The 17,574-nt window shown below is 41.9% G+C and overlaps 1 protein-coding gene across 1 annotated transcript in view; it reads left to right on the top strand.

Moving 5' to 3' along the window:
- The first annotated feature begins 690 nt into the window (after positions 1–690).
- Positions 691–17,574, top strand: part of ALKAL1 (ALK and LTK ligand 1) — a 32,808-nt gene continuing 15,924 nt past the window's right edge. Inside the window, exon 1 of the mRNA XM_075086168.1 lies at positions 691–1,024. Within this exon, the coding sequence (XP_074942269.1) occupies positions 691–1,024 (334 nt within the window). The remainder of the gene's footprint in view (positions 1,025–17,574) is intronic.

Raw genomic sequence — 17,574 nt, 5'->3', positions numbered from 1 at the left:
AGTATAAAACACCTTGCAAATAACAGAATTTTCCTCCCTGCCCCTTAATCCCAACCGCTCGCTATAATTAGAATAGCTTACTTAGGGGCATTAAGCGCCGCTCTCGAAGCCTCAGCCTGTTGTGATTGTTTTTGCCCTTTACCCCCTGATTTGCAGCAGTTGCCGATGCCACTCGCCCCTAACTGAGCTCCGTCCAGTTGTCTGTCCGTCCGCTCCCGCCCGAAAACCGCCATGCGGCACGGCCCGGGCGTCGGGCTGGCCCGGCCCGCGGGGTCCCCCCCGCCACCCCGCTCCGCCGCCGGAGGACGGAGGCAACGGCAGGCGCCGGAGCGCCGGGGACAAGGGGAGCCGAGCAAATCCCCCGCAAAGCCCTGGACCGCAAATACGTGCGGTGGGATTAATACCCTTCCCCTAATCCGCGTCTATAAATGCGCCCTCCGGGGAGCCGGGCGAGCGCGGCGGGGCTGCTCGGGGGCCGGCGGGGAGGCGCGGCGGGGCCAGCTGGTGGCGGCCCGTCGGGTCCCCGCGGGGCTGCGCCCCCTCCGCCGGCTCCCCGGGCGTGCGGGAGCGGCGGGCGGGCGCGCACCGCGGGGGTGCCCCCGGGCGCGGCATGGGGGGCGGGCGGGCGGGGTGCGGGCCGGGCCTGGCGCTGACCGTCTTCGCTCTCTGCCTCCTCCCAGCGCCGCAGAGATGCGAGGGGCGAAGAAACGCCAGGCGCTGCCCGCCATCGTGCTCCTGCTGCTGGCTTCGGCCCCGCCGCCGCCGGGCGCCGAGGGCAGGGACGTACCCGCCGCCGGAGCCGAGCGGGGGGCGCTCCTCGACCTCCTCCTCCAAGCCCTGGGGGACGGCGGCCGCCCGCTGCCGCCCCGCCCGCCGCGGCGGGACCGGGTGATCTCCCGGCGGTATAGCGGAGGCGCCCCGCCGCCCGACCCCCGCGCCATCGCCGCCGCCGCCCCCCGGCCGCCCCCGGCCGCCGCCGCCGCCCCGCCGCCGCCCCGGCTCTTCGCCGCTGCCCGCCACGGAGGTAAGAGCCACCGCGCCGCCCCGCGCAGGGAGCCCGGGGATGCAGCCCGCTCCGGGTCCCGTCCCCGCCGCCCCGTCGCGCTGCAAGCGGGAGGGGGCGAGCGGAGAGCGGAGCGGGGGCCGCTTTCCCCGTCTCCGAGGCGGCAGCCCCCGGGGAGGTTTCTGCCTTTGCTGGGGTCGAGCCCCGCTGAGGGCAGCGCAGCCCAGCCCCGCTCCCGTGCGGGACCCGGCGTGGCAAGGGCCGAGGAGGGGGAGCGGCGTGATGCCCCGGCCCAGCTCCGCGGCAGGAGTTCAGCTCTAGGACACAAGGGGGGAGAGGGTGGCTCGGGCTTCAGCACCTTCTGCTGGGAGGTCAGTTGTGGCCACTGTTGGTCTACAGCCCCTCTGAGCAAGCCTCCCAACTTCCTTCCCTGTGTTACAGTAGCACAGCCAGCTCTGAGGAAGCCCCATTTCTCCCCAAACTGAGGACTGGCTCCTCTGATTTGCACAGAGGAGAAATGGCTGATCTGAGAGAGACTTGGCTGGACTTAGTCCTTTAAACTTTGTCTTCAACTTGACTGTTTCCAGTGTGATGCATTTTTCTGGGTTTTCTAGGGTAGGTGCGGGGGATCTGGGCTGTGCTTGGCATGGGGGCTTGTTTCACCTTCCGGAGGATGCTCAGGCTGGGGCAGGGAGCCATCTCTCCGGCGCTGGTACAAGTCAGGCCTGGCTGTGACAAGCAGGGACAGTTCAGGGCCAAGCACAGCTGCCTGGTGATGTTCACAGACTCTGCTTGGCCAGGAGACCAGGCAGCAGATCACCTGCCACAGCTAGTTTTGATGCAGAGCCACGCCAAACATTTCCTACTGGAGTGGAGCTGCCTGAGGGGTTTAGGTGGGTTAGTTAGGATGGTCCAGTTCAGCAAGAAGGAGATTATAGTGACTGTCTCTTGGCTGCAGCCCACTAACATTTTTCTCTTGTTGCCTGCCAGAGACCCTACTGGAGAGAAACCAAGGTGAGGGAAACTAGGGAAGTTTGGTTTCTTAGGGATTTGTGTCCCTGGAGAGCGCCCTTGTGGCTGATGGCTGGTAATAGGTGAAGTTGAGATGCAGGAGACCTCCCCAAGTCACACTGGTAGAGTTGCTTTTCTCTGTCCAATGGTCTATTTTAAAGGGAATTAAACTCCATTTCAGAAAAACTTGAAGGTAGGCGAGAAGTTCAGAGGTTAGTAGGTAAGTAACTGATTGGTAGGGCAGGCACGTGCACAGTGAGATTGCTGCACAGTCTAAGGAAACTGGACTAAAACAAGACAAATCAAGCAAAAAGTAATTAACGTTCTGACCTTGGAAGCTTCTGCTGAGTGTGATCTGCCCAAGGACTGAGCGGTCCGTCAGGAAGGGGTTGTAGTGTTCCTGTGAACTTCCAGATATTCTTGCTTTTTCAGACCATTAAGTCTCTGGTAGTTAAGGGAAAGCCGGCCCAAACCCGACTGCCACAGTTTTGTCTGCTGACAGGAAGGGATGCTGCTGGTTATCAACATGATGATCATGAGCAATTACTGTGGCTTGAATTCTTTATGTGCTGCAAGCAAACCCTCAGCGTACACTTTTCCAGGGAAAATCTAAAAGGCTTTTTTTAAGGCAGAACACATGAAGCCTTACATATGTCTTATTTTCAAGAGAATGAAGGAAAGAAAAGTATAAACTTGAGAGTAATAGTAACTGATATCAGGTGGCTTGGGGAGGAAATCTACTGTGGACAACAGTATCTCCCATTTGAGATGTTTACTCCTAGCTAAATAACTGTATTGAGCTATAAAATATAAAGCATAAATATTTCATAATATTTATATAACTTTGAAGGGGAATTTTATTGAATTCGTCAGTATTAATCATAATAAGGCTTTATTTTCTAGTATTTGTTAGTTTTAGTAACTACATTATATACAGAAGGGGTGGAACTGCTGAACATCCTTAGAGAAGTTCTCTAGTTGTCCCTGGTGTAGGTGCAGCGTCCTGTGGGCAGCCGCAAAGGGAGATTTCTCTCCAGCCTAGAAAGGGCAGACCTAGTCAAATTTTCATATTAATTCAATTTTTTAAGAACAAACACCAAGGCTACAAATTAGTACCTGTTGTGGTGGTGTGTGTTTGCTTTTTGGGACAGAGAACTGTGACAAAGGTTTCCTTATATCAACCATTTTCTTATAACCCTTGCACCAAGACATGAACAGCAGCTTTTTGCTCTGGCCGGTAGTACCTGAGTGTCAGCCGAAGAGAATGGCTTATCCTCCCATAGGTCAGGAAAGGTGTGGCATGCAGCTGAGTACTCAGCCAAGCATATAAAACCAGAGTTATATATTTGGATTGTCTGTTATTGCTGAAAATCAACCCCAAATATCTGATTTAAAAGAAAATTGAGCAGTCCAATTGCTTTTGTTTGAAACAAAAAGCATCCAGAACAGTGCCATATACAGAGCAGAGCATGAAAGAAACATCATTTCTGTGTGTTTCCTCTATTTTCTTTTCTTTTCTGAGGACGTTACTCTGTATTATCAACAAGCTAGAGAGCAGGAGGTCTGAAATGTGTTTCCTCTCCTGTTCTCTCTTTCCCTCACCCTCAGGACTGGTTGTAGCTTTAGTGTAACCACACGATGAGCTAATTTAACTCACTGAGCAGCACCTCCACACACACCTTTATTTTATTTTATTTTATTTTATTTTATTTTATTTTATTTTATTTTATTTTATTTTATTTTATTTTATTTTATTTTATTTTATTTTATTTTATTTTATTTTTTATTTTATTTTATTTTATATTTTATTTTATTTTATTTTATTTTATATTTTATTTTATTTTATTTTGAGGGCTTGGTTAGTTGTTTGCATAGCGAGGAGAGCTGGCCTCGAGTGCCACTGGCTGAATTTTAGGAGCAGCACAAGGCAAGTGGCTGGAGCACATGACCAGGAGCGAGGGCTGGGAGGGGATGGGACCTCCTCCTTACTGTGATGGGGACTTGCTCATTTAGCTCAGGCCATAGTGGAAAAGCACAGCATCATAGGGTGTCTTCAATGGGACTGCAAAGAGAAAAATGAGACACTACCTGTCAGACATCCTACATGTACCACTCCGTTATAGATGCATAAATAAGATGTGAAACCGAGAGTGGTTGGCCTGTGATGCCCCATCTCAACATGGCTTGCAGGCGGTTCAAGGGCAGGTCCTGGCCTAGAGCTGTGTCATGGGAATAGCAGCGGTGCTCTACGTCATGTGGGTTCATTGCAGGGCAAAGGGGCATGGCAGCACTGAAATAGGAGGGACACTCAAACCTGCCCTGCCATGTCGGGGCAGTGAGCTGCTGTGATCTACCTGGAAATGACTCTTTAGGTCTTTTTTTCCCCTTAATAATCAGGGATATATTCCATGTTTTGTGCTTCTTGGCCGTATGAATATTTGTATCACGTATCTTGTAGGACCCAGGAGGACACCCACATATGCAATAAAGATACCAGTTTCACCATCACTTTAGCTGTCTTAACTTCTTATCTCTTTTATCCCTACATGTTCAAAAGTCTTCTCTCACACAGATCTGTCCCTGTTTTTCTTGGTGACCTGATTAATGAGAGTGAGCATTTACTCTGAAGAGTATATTAAGAAGAACTAATGTATTCCAACTAACTAAAAAGCACTTTTCATCTTTTGCTGGAATTTCTGTTAGGTTGTCACTAAAAATACAGGTTGTTCCTTTGAATTATTATATCTAGCAGGATGAAATTTTCTGTCACGACATCCTTTACTTGCCTGATTTCCATGAAGTTTCTAAGCTTGAGTGTGGGGTTTTTTGTGCTAAGTGTCTAATAAAGGTTTTAAGCTTAGTTATGAAAGCTTCTCAGTGGGCAATCTTTTTCATAACTATCCCGTTTCTGATGCATAACTGTGGTCATTTTTTTTTTTTTATGAAGAAGCCAGATATATATTTTCACAAAAAGTGGATTCCGCATCAAGTCAGTTTTTAATGTCACGTTGGGGGAACTAGAATAGTTCATCATTCTTTGCAGATTTTCTTTGTTACATTTATTGAAACACTTCCCGCAGAACCGAAATAGCTTCCAGGTAATTAGATTAAAAGAGGTCTTGGGAAATAAAAAAGTCTGCATTAACTGTTCTTTCCTTACATATTCCCCATTATAGTGGAGAAATGAGGTCTCTAAACTTACAAGGGGTAGGGGGCTGAAATTTGTCTTTGTGCTGGGAGACCAGCAAAACTTCTAAAAACATTTTGATTAGTTATTTTTCAAGCATGAAGGAATGAAGATAAATATTGCTCTCAATTTACCAGTATGTTCCAATTAGCCTCCTGAGCCTATCTACTTCAGATTTAGAATAACATATCAGAGATGAGAAGTTAGCCCTCAAACTATTTAAACTTTGAGGTTAAATTTAAGACTCCAGTTTTATGCCAAAATTTCTTACACATCAGCAGAAGAAAACTTTAAGTTGTCCCATGACATGGTGTTAATTTAACCATTATTCATAATGGGCAAGATTTGAAAGATATATTTGAGGTTTATTTTAGTTTACCATTAAATCGAAAACATGTAACCTTATGTAAGGCATAAGAAAAGTTTTGTTCTCTTCACTCACTTAAAAAATCTCCTGTACATGTAGTGATAGTTACAGCTGGAAGTCCCTGATTTTGCAAGATGTGCTGTGCCTAATACTAAACTACTTCAGTGAATGTAATTACAGATCTGGAATAAAAAAAGAAGACCACTGAGGAATGTAAGCTTTGTCGCTAAGAAATTAAAACGTATGGCACGGCATAACACAAAGTTGCTGTAATACTTGTGTTCAAATATTATAATGTTATTCCTATTAATAAGACAGCTTTTTTCTTTTTCTTTTTTTTTTTTTTTAAAGTATATTGTGTTAATAGGAATTGCTGGGCATTCAGGAGGCTTAAAAGAAGACAAAAGTTAATACAAATTACCTTCTCCAAAATCACGTTTACCAAAACAGACATGACCTCAGAAATTAGCAAGATAGTGGATGAAATTGATTTAAAAGAAGAATAACTGTTACATTAAAAATAAAAATGAACTTTGTTGTTTTATAGTAATTATTCCTGAGTCCACATCCAAAGTTTTTAATACATTATTTTTATGGTGAAGTTGGTGTGTAAGCATTTCTGGAACAGAACCAGGCAGATATATTCTGCTTTCAGAGGCTTAATATAATCCATATTCCAAACAGTTAAGGGACTTATTTTTCTTTATTCTTATTAAGACAGACATGATAGGCAAATAAAATGTAACTCTGCATATTAATGATCTAGTAGTTAGAAGACAGTATATTCTCATAAATTAACAAACTTAATGAATCATCAGATATTATTATTCTCAGCAGAACATCTATATGGCAGTCTCCATGGGACAGGGCAACTGGCTTGGGTACTGGAAGCAGTATATATCCCATAGGACAATATGCTGCCAGGCCAGTGGTTACTGGGGCAGGATCAGAGGTGCTGCAAGAATCTCACCACTTCATGATGCAGAAATATGAACAGCCCCCATGAGTTCAGTGGAAATACCCATTATCTCTGCTCATACCAAGATTAGATGTTAATTCTACCCAAAAAATACAAGTAGGCAGGGTAGATTTTTGTTACATAGCATTTCATTTAGGTGAGGAGAAAGAATTACTTTTCATTAAATATATTGAAAACATTTGAGCCATTTGAGCCATCCTCAAATTTTCCTTGATAAATTCTCCTAAACAAGTTGATATCGGCCACTTTTTAGTGACCCGTTACTTATTGTTTCCAGTAATAAATATATAGTTCCACACACCGATAGGTTTAATACTGACAAGTGCATATTTGTAACTGCATTTCTATTGGTAAGCATATTTTGGGTTTTTTTCTACCATTTTTGCTATTTTGAATGGAATGAGCCTTGGCTTTACTGCCTTTCATTCAGCTCAGCTGTTATATATCACCAGCATTTCCTTCCAGAAAGTGTTACCTTTGTACTAGTTCCCCAAAGTGTAAGATGTCTGTGATCTCAGTGCCTCTAGTTTGCATGCTGACTTTCTTAGTTTCTAATTTAATTAAGTCCCAAATGCTGCAGAGAGTGTATATTCCTTCAGCCTTCAGTTCCGCGCAAGTTCTTGGATCTGTCATTGCCTCCAGCTCCTTCATGCTTATGCCTTTACAACCTGTAACCCTGCTGCTGCATTTCTTTCCTTGGCTGGTTGGGTGTTTAGGTGTGTTGTGCAATATGCCTTGTGACAGCGATATTGTGTGTTTGGCAAACATGACTGCCAGGCAGTAGAGCTAGGCCACTGAGCAGAAGATGTCTGAGATCTAGGATATGCCAGAAATCTTCCTTACTGCAGTGGAGAATGTCAAGCCATGCACCAGCCATGACATCTGATGGGTGAGTGAGCAAAGACAAAACATAGTTGTTACGTACATGGAGATTTAAATAATGAAGTCCATCAGAGTAGTCTTTCAAATGAAGTTATGACACTGGCTCTCCAAGGGGCTCTGCTCTTACTTCATTAATCACAGTGCAAACCGAGGGTCCTTGATACCTTACAGAATTGACCTGACGTTGTGCGCTGCCCTGGCTCATGAAGGGAGAAACCTTGTTGAATGCTTGAATGCCATCAAGCATTTCAGATGACAGTGTGCCATGCCAGGAGCAAGGTATGATGTCAGCAAATGGAAAAGCTTTTTTATTGAGCTATTGTGTCTAAAAAGTCAGAGATGTCTTCTTTATTCAACCTGGAGAGATCAACTGATTTTTGGTTTAGTTCTATTTCATATTTTGAAAAAAATGTATTTAGCATGAAAAGAGAGGCAATTATTCGTGTACAGTTCTAGCCCCAGAAAAATTAATGCCAAAATTTTCACTGAATTACACCAGAATTAGGCCTGAAGTGCACCAAGACTCCTCCAATATGCAGGGAGGTGAATAACAAGTAAACCAGAAATTTCATTTCAAAAGAGATCTGGGTGCATAACTGTAACTCAGGAACTATAGCATGCATTTTGAATTAGTCTAGCTTGGCCCTGAGCCTGTGACCAAACTGAAGAGTTGATGTATTTTTTTTTTCTTTACTGTAGACATGAAATTTGATTTTCAATCAAGAAAGAATGGCAGGTCTCTGTTTTACTGGTTTGTTATTTCAGGTGTTAATCTGCTAGGGAAAGCCTCTGAGAGGTGGGAGAATGGTAGTACACAGGTGTAAGGCCTTGTGATTCAGTTCTTGTTTGGTAGACAGGCTTTAGCCTTAAAAATACACTGCTTCATGTCTGGAAATTACTTAGATTTTTAAATATGTATGTATACAGGGAGGAAGATTTAAAAAGATGGGGAGTGTAACTATACCTACCTACCTACCTACCTACCTACCTACCTATAGGCACACACACTCATCTTTTAATTAATGGGTTTTGAGAGCTATTTCAGGGAGAATGATGTGGTGTTTTGGACCTACAAATGATATGAAAGTCACAAAGGTGACTTCTAAATGTAGACTGTGTTTTCCCAAGTGCTTAGAACAGCAAAAAAATCACTGTATAGTAGTAGTCACTGTGCAAAGCTATAAGCAAAACCTCATAATCAATGAGGGGCTGAAGGAAGAACGCACCATCTAGGAAAATAGCCACCAGAAAGCTGCAGGGAGAGGGGGAGGCTGGCTCCATGTCTAAAGTATATGTAGGGCCACTGTCCACTTTGGGATCATTTTATTCTTAAAGAGGATCTCTCCAAGTGACCTGAAAGTAGTTTGTAGGAGGGAGAAAATATCCCTCTTACTAATTCTTACCTGTTTTCTAAAGAACTAAAAGTTTCAGTCGTGTTTATCTAGTACTTTTCACTAAAGTAAAAATATTACTTAAAGGTGAGCAAATTTTATGTTAGAACTTTGCAAGACTTGTTTTAAAACATGCCAAAAAAGTGCACGTTAGTAGCCATAGTAAATATCTTCTTTTTCAGTAAAAGCATTCAGCTTTGATAATTTGTTGCTTGCATTTGATTTTGATGATGAGGGAGGATATTAAAGCAGACTGTTAGAAAAGAATGTAATGGCTTGTGAATATATGGACACATGAGCAGTGTTACACAGTGTGAGATGATATATTATTTCAGTTGGGAAAAAATGTGTTCTCTCAGACATTTTTTTTCTTCATTTTGACACTTAAGCAATTGCATATACTCCCTGCCCATGAGAGCACAACCAAAATTTAACCCTGGTAAAGAAAATATGTCAAAACACAACTTGCAAAATGACTAGAAATCAGGAGAAGATACATGATGGAAAGCATTTTGCTAGAGAAAGCGCAGCTGATCTCCTGTGTTAGCCTCAGTTGATGGTTAGGCTTTTCTACTCAATTTAAGGATGAATGCTTCATTTTGTCACTTGTGATTTAGAGGTTACTACTTTAGTGGAAGTCCTACAGGCCATTCATTCGTGTTTTGGGCATTTTTAATGTCGGTCAATTGGAAAACAGTTGCTCCAGTGAGAGAATTGATTGAATATTGATTACATACGGAGGGTGCAGCTCTCTAACTCTAGGGTAAAAATATGATTTAACACATGAAGAATCCAAGCATTTTATTGGTTAGTGGCCATTTTTATATTATCCTATGTTTTATTGTGTCTGCTGGGCAAAAAGCACTGATGTGCAATGCTTCACTGATTTTGCTAAAACAGTGGATAAAAATGTGTTTGTTTAATACAGGGTTTAACACCAATTGAAAATACTGTTTGGAAGTACAAACTGTGGCTACTTTTAAATCCTAATATTTTGTTGTTAAAAATACAGTTTAAATGGTTATGTAATCAAACCCAAACCACTTACTGTAAAGGCACATCTTTGCATACTAAGAATATTTCAGCTTTTTTTTGCAAGGTGGTTTTTTTTTTTAAATCTATTAGGTCTTTCTTTGTCAATTCAAGTAAATTGGTTAGATTGCATGTTAGTATGTGTTCTCTTACTAGATGATTTGAAATCTGTGTCTTTGGCTTGAAGAAAAACTTTTCAAGTTATATCAGTAAAGCAAATATTGTCATGCTCCTTGCTGGTTTTGGGAAACTTCAGGAGTAACATGGCACAAATCTAATTAAGGCTTTGCTACTTAAATTATGTTCTCCTTTCTACTTGAACCTGTAAAATAAAGGCGAAAAGCAAAATAAAACCCTACTGGAAAAGGCAGACACTTTTTTTCCTTAACCCTTACCTCTTACAACATCAAGCTGTATGAGATGCGTTTCAGTAGAAGGAACCTTTGAAATGTAATGTTAGGAAAAGCATCCGTATCAGTATACGTGACAGTACCGTGTATATGCACTAAATTAGTAAAACCCTTAAATCCCATTGGATTAAAATAGATGAGGAGATAGCTGTGATGTTATTACTGTAATCACGATAGAGCAGTTACTTCTTCCTTGTCTGTTAATGGCATAGCATGCCTAACACATGAGAGACTTCTATTTTGTCACTGACATTTTAATTCAGGAAATTTAGGAAAATTATTTTCAGAACTCATCTTTTACACAGTGGACAAAGAGTCATGGCCAAAATGTACCAATATGAGGATTTTTTGTGGTCTCTGGAGAAGTTTCTGTATCAGAAGACAATCTACAGCTGGCTAATTACTTTTATATTATGCTGGGGACCTAAAGTTTGAACAGACCTGTTGGTCAGTGCTAATTTAGCAAGATACCCCATACAATTTGTGCTTCCCATTATTGTATCATCAAATCCCAAGTTTGCATGTGAAGTTAACATACATAGATTTCCCCCCTTTATTCAGTAACGAGACACTTTTCCAGTTGTCAGGCAATTTTCAGACTTTCAGAAAAGGTTTTACTACAAAATAAACCATTTGTGTGGGTAAGACTTGCACAGGTAGAGCAAATTTAACACCGAGATGTACTGCTCATGAGCAGGGTAACTCTACATCACCTGCATGGTGGAGTCACTCCATGTGTACATATGTGATTCAGCTGCATGGGGCTACAGAGGATCTGTATCTAAGCCACAGCCAGGGCTTTTGAAATCCTTAAAATGGTTCCAAACTGTTCATTTATACTAAAGTCAACTGGCCGGGAACTGAGCAGCACCTCCAGAAAAGTCTTGCTTCTCCTTCTTTACATTTGTCTGGGATAGCTATTCCTTTCCTGTCAGAACAAGTTGTGAAACAAGGAGTGAATCTGGAGATGAAATAATACTAACAAGGTATGTGTTATCTAAGAATAGATAGAAAACCTCTTGAATATTGATGGTAACGGTTCCTTTTCTCTGCAGTTACACTCTCCATCTCAGAGTACCAGAGTATTATAACAGTGAGAGCAGTATCAATAAAGAGAGAAACATTAAACTTGCTCAGTCCCAGGATACGGAAAGTGTTTTCTGGTTTTCTTTTAAGGCCAGCACTTTCTGCACAGCACATTTTGGCCCACTGAAGTGTATGGCTTGCATGCATTTTACACCTGCTTATGATCCTCAAAGATAAGACCTCCAGTATCAGTATGTCTTAATAGCTCACTACATTTGATGTATTTAGATGTTACACTCAAACAGAATATTTTGATCCCAATTATCATTTATAAGATGTCTCCTTGTGTAACTATGATAGGGTAAAATGACCTTAGCCTGAGCATAAACATGGCATATATTCACTGGGAACACCTTTAAGATAACAGTTTAGGATAAGGTACTTAAAGGGAGAAACTGTGGATTATTAAACTATTATGATAGTTCTGAATCTGTTCTAATTTGGAAAGAAATAGAAACATTTCTAAAATAAGCACAGGAAATGTAAAGCACAGTTAAACATTACCATTTGCACAGCAATCAACCTGGAGCCTATTCATATTTCAAAAAGAGCAGGGTCTAATTGAGCTCTGGCAAACTCAATTCTATTTCCTTTCATTCCGATAGAGTTTGCCTGTTTCTCACTGCTGAGTTTGGCTTGTGTGCGGTTAAGCACATGTCATCAGCTTTCATTCAGATGATTCAACTAGTTCATATATTGCTTTTGATGTATTGCAGCTGTTCTTGTGTTTAATTTATGCAAATATTCCAGAATCTACATTTATTAGCAGCCATGATAACTAAACAGAATACTTGCATAGAGTGCTGCAGAATTTCAAGAAGTGAATTTCCTCTTCATATTTATCAATGTGTAGTTTCTATATCTCATTCTAAGAGTGGTTCTGCCTTCAGTCAAGAGCTCTCCAATAACTTTCCAGGCATAATTTGGAGTTTCTGGATTCAGCTGAAATGTCCGCCTTGATGGTTTAGTATTTTCAAATAGATGATAGATGAAGGAATGGAAATTGTTATCTGTTACAGAAAAAAAAAAAAATTAATAAGAAAAGGTAGCTTCAGTAAATTAATGCCTTGAATAGTTTGAGCAGTCGTACCAACCTGTTTCATTATTTTCAGTGAATTATCCTTTTATAGTTTAATGAACAATTAGTATTGTAATACATCTTTCCTCTTGGAATGAGTTAAGTACGTATTCACAGCTTAGTATTCAAAATAGTGAGGGTTTCATAATGCCATGCATTTTCCCATTCAAATTGCTCGAGGGATATCCTAAGCTGTTTATTAGAATCTCTTAGGAAAAAAAAAGAGTTCTTTTGCATAAACTGATAAATCAAATCTGTAACTGTTTTGAGATTTTTTCTTATACTTTTCAAAATAGATACATATTTCAGTGTTTTCCATGTTCACATCTCCGACAGAGGAGTAAAGAAAAATAATACTTTTGATTACACACATAGTGCTTATCTGTATGTGCGTGGTGCTGTTCAAGAGGCTTGCAATGTGAAGTATAGTTGCTAAATTATTTTTTACATTTCTTTTTCACATTTCTTTTTCAAAGGTAAAGCTTGTTAGAATATGTTAGTCTAGATCTAGATCCATTCCAGTTCTGTTTTCTAGAGTGATCGCTAATAGTAATAGGAGAAAAGTAATCGTGTACACTACGTTTGGCTTATTTCTTGATCCCATAGCATTTTCTGATGGAAACGGGGATTTACGGAGAGGAAAAAAAAGAAATTCATGCTTCTTAATGTTCTTTTGTCAAACAAATATAATGGTCTCCACAGGCAAGGATTAACTAATACAAATATGCTTTCTGAGCAGCTATGGAAGAATTACTAATAAACATCATTATAGCTGAGTTCAGGATATTCAACCTTGTAAATATATCCTGTTATAATTTCATTACTGTTGGCTGAAGCCCTAGGAGAAGCCGATGTTTCAAACTCTTTGTTCAAGTCTTAATGAATTACTGGAAAGTGGCTGATTAGAAAGCATTGAATCAGAAGGGGCTGCTGCATTCTGAGTTACTCTCTTTGATGTTGTTTACCTCCCAAGTTGACTCATTTCCTTAGCCAAAAATGTTGGTACACAAAGCTGTGAGCCTACTTTGCTGGGCCGTTATATCCCAGTGCATGTCTGGAAGTCAAATGTGGTAGGTAGCTATTCTGTGAACATTGTAGGTGTTCATTGAAGTTGACACGTGAGAACAGGATTCTGCCCAGAAGTGGGACACAACTGTAGTGTAGCTAAAGGGCATACAATGAAAGAAGTAAGAAGCCCAAGTAGAACTTTAGTTTCTCCTTAGACTAGACACACTTTCCATACTTACCTACTTTTTTAATGTTTGGTGGATCTGATTGCTTCCTGCTTCCAGTTGGTTCTGAACTCAATGCCTCGTCAGCTATCCAAGGCAGAGACTACACTGTAATGTGAAAATACCCGTTTGTGACACTCAGGCCAGTGCACGCTGCTGGGTAAGAGCTTGGGCCTACACAGTGTATCAGCATATGCCTGAGCTTTCTTTTCTGGAGAGCTCCAGATTTTGGGTAATGAAACATGAACACAGGCATAAGGGATTAGTATGTAAGCACATCCCATCCTGAGACGAGTCAGATCCTTGGCAATGTAAACATATTCAAAGAGGTGGATGAAGTTTGAGTAATTGGTGCTGTCTTCATTTAGACTGGATATAAGGAAAGATTTTTTCACAATGAAGGTGGCGAAACCCTGGAACAGGTTGCCCAGAGAGGTTGTGGATGCCACATCCCTAGAAGCGTTCAAGGTCAGGTTGGACGGGGCCCTGAGCATCCTGATCTAGTTGAAGGTGTCCCTGCTCACTGCATAGGGGTTGGGCTAGATGACCTCTAAAGGCCCTTTCCAACCCAAACTATTCTATGATTCTATGATTCACAGTGGCTTAGTGTTGTTCCAGTGCTTCCCACAGCATAATTATTGTGCAGTCCCTCTGTGAGGATTCACATTTCCCAGCAGATCAGTTCTACACTGGGACATTGCCTAAAGTAAACTCAAGTAAGAGCAGTGTTAAACTACATCCTGATTTTTTCCATCTCCATTACACTAGTCTCATTTAATGATCTTTTAATTGGGTACATAACCTAAAATAACATAAAAGAAGCAGCTGTTAACCACAAGGTTCCCCACTCAGGCAATGGTCGACACTCTAACCAAACTCGGTGGCTTTTTTCAGCTGAACCTGTCTTCGGGGTACCCCTTAGCCTCTGCTCTCTTCAGGTAGAAAGTGGGGTTTAAAAAGTTGGCTTGTTTGGACTGAGGGTCTTTTCTTTAAGGATGACCTTGCAGTGTGATTGACCTATAATTTAAGGGTTCAGAACTTTTGAGATGTCTCATTGGTAATGTGCCTTGGACAGATCCTTAGTTGTATCTCTTCTGAAATACTGCACAAAGAGCATCATAGTAGATTATGTTTTAACTTAAATTACAATAGCCTCTGGATTATTTAAAATTAACTGGATAGCTTGAACTTGAAGAGGCAAGTATGCAGGATCAGTGTATCTGAAGCACGGCAATGAGGGCTGTAGCCAGGCCTCTTTCGCATAAGATGGCTAAGGTTCAGGGGGTGCAAAGGAGGAGGTAATAATATGAAAGCTGGTTTTGCCAGCCAGGTAAAGGCTTATCCATGCTGGGAGAATCTCCAGCTGGGAAAATCCACGGTTGTTATAGCCTTTGTGCCACCAGAATAGAAAAAAGGGTTGGCTCAGAGAAGAGAATCTGGCTCAAAGAACTTAAAATAAATATCAGATGTCAGAGCTGTGACTTAATTGTTTAGCTAAGCAGATCATGTGAATTACACACAGATTGAGGACCTGTTTTTGCTTCTATTGAAATCAAGGAGAACAGAATCAGGCCGTACTCTCCTTCCAGTGTCTTTCAGCCCTCAAAACTGCGTTACTTGAGAGTATGACAGCTCCTACTGTCATTTCTTGTACCCGTCGGGAATCCAGAGAGCTGCTAGTACACAACTTTTTTGTGTTTTATTACTGTAGACATAATACTCTTAAGCTGAATGCATTTCCTTAGTTGCTGTTGGTTTTTATTTCAAAATTTGACATTCAAACAATGGCTTCTGTGACTCTAACTATGGAAATTGGAACTCCAGGTTCAGACAATTTCAGAGACCCACTGAGACATAGATTCATGCAGTCTTAGGTTCAGCTCCGGCAGTCTCAGAATTAGACCTATGCCCCATTATCTTATAATCCCCTTGGAAACTGTAGTTCTGAAAGACTTATAACTTTATAGCAAAGGTTTTTTTTTTTTCCTTAATGAACATATAAGAGATATTGGTCACCTCTATGAATAAAAGGAAATAAAACATTTTTTCTCTTATCATTACAGTATTGCATGTTTCCTTTAGCATTTTAAACTTCTCTATTAAATAAAAAAAACCCCATGTTTAATCATGAAGGCTTTGCAGGAGTGAGAAAACTATCAGTAGAAAGGCAGTGGCGGCTGAAAACTTGAAAGGATTGTTTAGTTATAACCAAAATTAAATTACCTGGAGCTGACTGACAGTCCTACACTCAGGAAGAAGGGAAAGATTTTGGGAGAAGGCTTCACATGTGCGACTGAAAGTACATTTCCATTACCTGACTAAGAACCTTCACATAGTTCTACTGACAGAGTGAAATACTGGTAGAGAGGTGACAGAAAGAAAAATGTTTGGAAAGATCTACAGCCAATTTGCAGACTGACATGTATTTCTACAAATTCTGGCTGGATGGTGAATGATTCTTGGTACAGCATGTAACTGATGACATTATAAATGAATGGAGCAGAGAGACATTACTTAGTATCATATTTCTGGACATACTATGAAGATACTGTGGGAAATATTCTGATTTAGATTGGGTGATTTTTAGGTGCTGGTTTCTGCATTCACACCGCAGAGGGCATCAAAGGGTGGCAAGCACCTGTGTCCCCTGGCCAGCCAAGGTTCAGCCTCTCCAAGCTCATGATGATAATACCACCATTACTGCAGTCTTTTAACCAGCAACAAGGTGTGACTTCCTTTCCTGAGAAATGAAACTACAGTTTCTGAGCACTTACTAAGCAATTACTTTCTCCTCACAAATGATGAGTTAAGCAAAGAAAAATCAAAGTTGGGGGGGGGGGGGGTGAGGAGGAACATAATATTACTAGTGCTGTAAACCCTGAATAGTTCACAGCAGGCAAAACTATCCTCCCCATCCCCTCTTCACCTATCCTGACACTACAGATGTGATTAAATGCTGCTTCTGTAGCTTGAGTGAGTTAGCTCCCTCCAGCCTCAGGTTATGTCCTTCCCACAGTTCAGTGCCCAGGCTTGGAGGAGCCAACCCTAGGGATAATCCATTGTCCTTAAGACAGCGTTGAACTGGAGGCTGGCAACCCCTTTCAGGCTGTAAATAGTCATTGCTCTGCTGAGGTAGGAAGGTCTCCCTGGAATTACTGTTCATGCTGTTAGTTGTCTTCATAGCAACGATTGCTGCTAACTATTCCTGTCACTCCCTGTTCCCACTTGCAGTTTGGCAGAATCCAGCCAAGGCGAGAAGGCCAAGGGGAGCGCAGGGAGGGGAGAAGGCAAAGTGCAATGGCTGGGCAAGAGTAGGGCGTGGGCAGGGAAGAGTGGGGGCAGCAGCTAGCTGTGTCCTTTCCATGGATGCGAACAGGTCTTTATCACCCTCCCATGACTGCAAGTCAACCTTCCCTGCTGCTAAGACTACTGGAGGGACTTAGTTAAAAATAGTTTTCCTCCATAGCTTCTGAAGAATAGACCTAGGTATGGGTGAAGGCAGGAATGATAACTAGGTGTCCTTCTCCTGTGCCTTGTATCCTGTGTAGGTGCTCCAAGTGATGCAAGATGAACATCAAATGCTTCCATGCCTGTTTCTTCTACTGTTGTTGTCTTACTTCTGGACATGTTTTCCAGCCTCCTCCCTTGTACTGTCGCAGGTGCTTTCGCTTTATCATGGTACGGTGTTGTGGATCACAGGGGGTGGGAAACTGCGACAGCACGAGCAGTTGTGGTGTCTCAAATACGGTCCTGTAAGTTCAAGTTCAAAAGTTGGGTAACAAAGGAAAGAATTTCTACATCCTTCTCAAGCAGCAGCATAATAAAATGAAGAAGAGGAAACTCAAGCAAAATTTGTGTGTATTTGCTTTTTTTTCCTCCTACCATTCTGATTTTCTGAAAGTTTCTGTTGAAGGAC

Source organism: Phalacrocorax aristotelis, chromosome 2 (assembly GCF_949628215.1).
Source record: "Phalacrocorax aristotelis chromosome 2, bGulAri2.1, whole genome shotgun sequence".
Classification (NCBI taxonomy): Eukaryota; Metazoa; Chordata; class Aves; order Suliformes; family Phalacrocoracidae; genus Phalacrocorax; species Phalacrocorax aristotelis.
The sequence above is the reverse complement of the archived record's forward strand: the minus strand, read 5'-3'. Positions and strand labels throughout refer to the sequence as shown.